The 5500-nt window shown below is 39.3% G+C and overlaps 1 protein-coding gene across 1 annotated transcript; it reads right to left on the bottom strand.

Moving 5' to 3' along the window:
• Nucleotides 1-4543: 4543 nt before the first annotated feature.
• On the bottom strand, nucleotides 4544-5274 carry LOC125099136 (polyubiquitin). Its single transcript, XM_047728521.1, has one exon. The coding sequence runs from the start codon at nucleotides 5172-5174 to the stop codon at nucleotides 4713-4715; it is 462 nt and encodes a 153-aa protein (XP_047584477.1). The 5' UTR covers nucleotides 5175-5274; the 3' UTR covers nucleotides 4544-4712.
• Between the last annotated feature and the right edge of the window lie 226 nt (nucleotides 5275-5500).

Raw genomic sequence — 5500 nt, 5'->3', positions numbered from 1 at the left:
ATTGACAGCACCCGGGACACGTGGAAGTTGTGCAATTTCTAAGGCCACAGAACGTGTCCTTGGAGAGTGAGGGGGTGGACCTAGAAAGGGGATGAGGTGAAACTTACTTGGCCTACCCCTACAACAGCTTCCTCACAATAAACTCATTGGGCTTGTCATCACCACTTGTTGAGACAAGGCTCTAAGACAGCACCTGAATATTCTGGAATAAACCCAAACTGGAGAATCAGAAGACAGTTACAAAGCTGCAGAACCATTCCTGCCTGTAATTTTACTCAGAACCCAGAACTCTATCTTGGTTTCTCCCCTTCCTTCCAGGAGTAAAGACTGCCATGTTCAGAGGACCGGTTTCCTCAGACCACCCCAACAGTGATGTGAAACCACAGCACTCTCTCAACATTCTCTTGTCCACCACTCTCATTTCCTGAACTCGAGCTTCAAGCCCTCACTGAGAAGTTATGAAAAGAACTGTTGTTGAAAGAAAAACAGAATAGTAGCAGAAAACCTCCAATTTTGGCAGGAAAAAATACAACAAACATTTTCAGCAAAGATGGCTGAGTTCTCTCGATACTTTGGTGTCATTTGAATCGTTTGCCATATTTGTAAATATCAATATATTTTTCTTTACTGCTTTTTGTTTATCACCACCATCATCACCATCATCTGCTGTCTAGTACCTTACAGTAGACAAATGCTTTCATGTTTATTACTCCATTTAATCTTCACAGGAACCTTATAAAAATTATTATCTTTTTATAGATGAGGAAACCAAGACTCAGAAATTAAATGATTTTTCCAGATGGTGACTAGAAAGTTACTCAGACTCTTTTTCTGATTCTTGCTCACCCATTTGAAAGGTCTTAAAATTGACATGCACTGTCATATTACTTGTCCCAAATGATAAAACCTTGGGGCTGACTTTATTCACACTCAAGTGTGTCCCAAATTATCGAAAGCTTCCTTTGGGCACCTTGGTATTCTACTTCTCAATGCTTATGACATGTAGGAGTCTGAATTGGACAGGAAGGAATCTGACAGAGAGCTGTTGCTTGGGTTTGGGACATTATTTTAATCTATTTGCACTATGCCAAAGTGGCAGACTGCTGGCAATATTCTATCCTTAAGGATTTCTTGATATATTCCCCATAAATACACAGTTTTCCCAATGCTTACCTTTGGCTGTAAAAAAAGAAAAAAAATGTTATTTTAGGCCCAGAAGCAAAGACCAAGAAGGTTATGGGCAAAAACTACATTGTCACAGTTCTCCAAATCTTACATAGAGCCCATAAACATTTCCAGTTCCCAGAGCCCATGTTGGCTCCCTTCAAAGAGCTCCAAGCCCTGTTTATAACTCAAAAAGACCTCCTTACCCTGATAACACCTTGGTGTCAGACTCTGAAAAAACAGAGCTGTCAAGTGTCAACATTTTGTGGAGAGGGGTCAAATTAGCATTTCCTCCTGAGAATTTTCTCTAGCTTTTCCTGTGACTGGCTCTGGCACTCAAAGAAAGCCAGGGCTGTTTATTATTCCTTAGACCTGGATGAGAAAGGACTCACCTCTCTTGCTCTCAGAGGAGGGTAAAACTACTCAGTGGCAGAAGTGCAGGGGAGATAAAAACTCCCAACTTTGGCACACCTCTCGTATTTTCCTATGTTGGCTTATTTAGTACAATACAAGTCTTAGAAGGCTGTAAAAAAGGGTTAGTGAAGTTGTATCAGTTTGAGGCTCCCTGAAGCCCATTTTTATAGGATTTTGTGTTTTAGAGTCAAATATTTATTGAGCACCTACTCTGCATTAGGCACCGCAGGAGGTAAAAAGATGACTTATTCCATTGTATTCTTCCTTCCCTAGACCTACCCCAAGAGCAAGTGATCATTCTATACGCTTCAGGGATACTACCACTGAATTTGGTCCTAAAATTTACCAACATTTACCTTGATCATAGCAGTCATTCAAAAACATTTACTGAAGATCATTTAAATGCCAGACAATGTGCTAGATCTTGACATACTGTAGCCCCTCTGCTAAGCTGTAACCAGAAGGCTAAGATTTACATGGAAAGTACATGAATTAAACTGGTATCACGTAGCTCTACTGAGCTAAAGGGAAGGTGGAGATTCAGGGAAAGACAGAAATGAGGATTCCAGGTGGCAGGAAATGGTGGGCAGTCTCTTCCACCCTAAATTAAACACCTCTCCAGGCTTTAGGTCTTTGCATTTTAACTCATGATTTAAAGTCCTTCGAAGGACAACCCAGTTGGTTTAGCTTGAGTCATGGACCTACCACTTGACTACAGGCCCTTGGATAGATGATCTCAGCACACACATAAGCGAAGTGGGAAGACACACAGAGGGATGAGAATGTGTAATCAAATCAGACAACCAAAACCCAACAAATAACACTTGCATGGCAACACACAGAAACCTTTTATGTCTAGGTTCTGGAACTTAAGAGAGGGAATCCTTACTTTAGGTTTTCTCCAGAAGGATTAACTCTCTTCTGCTACCTGACTCCTCACATTCGCCCTGGTGTTCACTCAGCAGGAGTCTGGAAATAAATGCCCATAAATGCATTGCTGATGTGTGGTACTAAATTAGGCAGACTAAGAATGGGTAAGCCACAGAGTTCTTAAATAATCAATGCTTTTGACTTTGTGGTCATCTAAGGATTCATTTGGTTTTTATCTGTGTGTCTGTGCTGAATTATGTAGTTTCTCCAAGTAAATTTTTTTTTTTCTTGTAATTCAGAAAAGTTCTTTCCCTCACCTCACGGTCCTCATTCTTTGGCACACTACGATAGGGACATCACTCAACATCTTAAAGCCTTAATTTTCCCAACTTATCAAATGGGTGCTAGGCCAATCAAAGTAAAATCTCTCCTGGTCTATATACTTACACAGACATGTAAATCCTTTTTTTTCCTTCATAAATCTTAGCTTTCAGTCAGATTGCCCAAGGGGAAAAGAAAACTGAAAGTAGATCAAGTTTAACTCTGGTGCTTACCCACTTTTCTGTTTGTTGTTCTGTTTGTTTTTCCCTGTTCTTCATGCCATTTCCACATTAATTTTTTTCCCCCTTAGAGAGCTCAAGAGTGTAAGAAGCGAACAGACACATTTTTTAGGATAGTAAGTCTTAGGATCACAGACATTACATCTTGAATCCCACTTTTCTTTTTTTTTTTTAAAGATCTTATTTATTTATTTGAGACAGAGAAAGCACGAGCAGGGTCTGATGCGGGGCTCGATCTTGGGACTCTAGCATTGTGACCTAAGCTAAAGGCAGACATCTTAACCAATTGAGCTACCCAGGTGCCCCCTGAATTCCACTTTTATGTGGATTGCTCAAATCTCACTGTAAATGTGGCCATATATTCTAGGGCCCATAACTGCGGTTTGGCTTTCAACTATGAGGAAGTGGACTTCTCCACAGAGACTGTGAATCTGATGCTTTCAAGAATTGTAGAGCCGGCCTCTTCCACATTCTGGGGATTCAGTCACTTATTCCTCAGCAAGAAGGCGGATTCCAGAGTGCTTCACATCACGTAGTACAAACCACATCTGATTATGTGATACATAATGTGTCATGAATGTGACTCCCTGGGCAAATCAAGACTCCATATCGTGTTATATTCATCTTTTTATATGACTCATAGAAATTTCTCTTCCTTGTAATTTAAATACAGGTCATTCTTTAAAATCCCTAACTAAGTCCTGGTGGTCCCTAGACATTTTCTATTCCCTGCCCTTCTGTCTAGAGAAAGAATGGCAAACCCCTACTCTTTTACCCTTAGGGTGCCCTCCAGATCTTTTTGCTCACTTACTCTCCCATCACTTGTGTGGCTGGTTAGGTTTCTCCACCTAGGACCAAGAGCCTCACTTTTGGAGTGAAGTCATTTTTCCAAATCATTTGATTTATTTGGAAAAATGGTTTCACTCCAAAAATCATTTCTCTGGGTATCTCTGGTGAGCAACAGAATTTCCCCAGATGGGTATTCTATAAATATTTATGATGATTGATAACAAATTTTGAATGTGACAGTATCTCTAGCTTTACCTGGCTTTAGTGAACTAAAAAAAAAAAACACAAAAAAACTCCACAAAAACTATTTAAATATTCTAGCACCCAACATCTGTATTAAATTGCTTTTGTTAATAGTTTAAGATTCTAACACACTTAGGAGGACTAAAAGCAAAGACTTTTATAAAGATTTCATAACCATGAATATCTTTGAGCTACCTTGGAAGAAATATTAATAATAGTTTTTGAGAAACTACTCTTCAAAAAACTTGTTATATTAAAAAATAAATAAAAATAAAAATTACTATATTGAATTACTATAAATAAATAATAACTTTAATAAATTTTTATAAAATTTATAAAAATAGTAATTACTATAAATAAATAAAAATAAAATAAAAATTACTAATTGAAACTACTCTTCAAAAAATATTAAAAATAAATAAAGATAGAAGTAAAACTTACTATATTGAAATAATTTTGAATTTTTAAAAATTTATTTATTTATTTATTTATTTATTTATTTATTTTTTTTTACCATGCAACAAAACTTTTATTAACATTTTGAACAGCTATTGAGAAAACCAGTGACTCAGTTATTACTGAAACTGGTAATTTCTAAACTTAAATTGGGGCAAAATGGCTATAGTGCAGAGCAATGCCATAATTGGGCACTACAAATTCAAAACTGAAGAATTAACAGCCACCCCTCAGACGGAGAACCAGGTGGAGAGTTGACTCTTTCTGGATGTTGTAATCAGAAAGAGTGCGGCCATCTTCTAGCTGCTTGCCGGCAAAGATAAGCCTCTGCTGGTCAGGGGGGATGCCCTCTTTATCTTGGATCTTGGCCTTTACATTTTCGATGGTGTCACTAGGCTCCACCTCCAGGGTGATGGTCTTGCCGGTCAGGGTCTTCACGAAGATCTGCATGCCACCTCTCAGGCGCAGGACCAGGTGCAGGGTGGACTCTTTCTGGATGTTGTAATCAGAAAGAGTGCGGCCATCTTCCAGCTGCTTGCCGGCAAAGATAAGCCTCTGCTGGTCAGGGGGGATGCCTTCTTTGTCTTGGATCTTGGCCTTCACATTTTCGATGGTGTCACTGGGCTCCACCTCCAGGGTGATGGTCTTGCCGGTCAGGGTCTTCACGAAGATCTGCATTTTGACCTGTTAGCGAGTGGAAGGACACTGAACGCAATCTCGTCGAATCACTCAAACACCAAGACACCCACACCCGACAATGCCAGCCGCTCCTGAACCAATTTATTTTTATTTTTAAAGATTATTTATTTATTTATTTGACAGAGAGAGAAAGTAAGCACAAGCAGAGGGAGGGGCAGGAGAGGAAGAAGCAGACTCCCCAATGAGCAGGGAGCTCTACATGGAACTGAATCCTAGGACCCTGAGATCATGACCTGAGCCGAAAGCAGACACTTAATCGACTGAGCCATCCAGACATCCCAATAATTACAAATTTTAAAAAGTAT

Source organism: Lutra lutra, chromosome 1 (genome assembly GCF_902655055.1).
Source record: "Lutra lutra chromosome 1, mLutLut1.2, whole genome shotgun sequence".
Taxonomy (NCBI): domain Eukaryota; kingdom Metazoa; phylum Chordata; class Mammalia; order Carnivora; family Mustelidae; genus Lutra; species Lutra lutra.
This window is presented reverse-complemented; position numbering and strand designations above follow the sequence as displayed.

Coding starts and splice junctions, on each gene's coding strand:
- LOC125099136 (XM_047728521.1), bottom strand. CDS start 5,174: ATGCAGATCTTCGTGAAGACCCTGACCGGCAAGACCATCACCCTGGAG.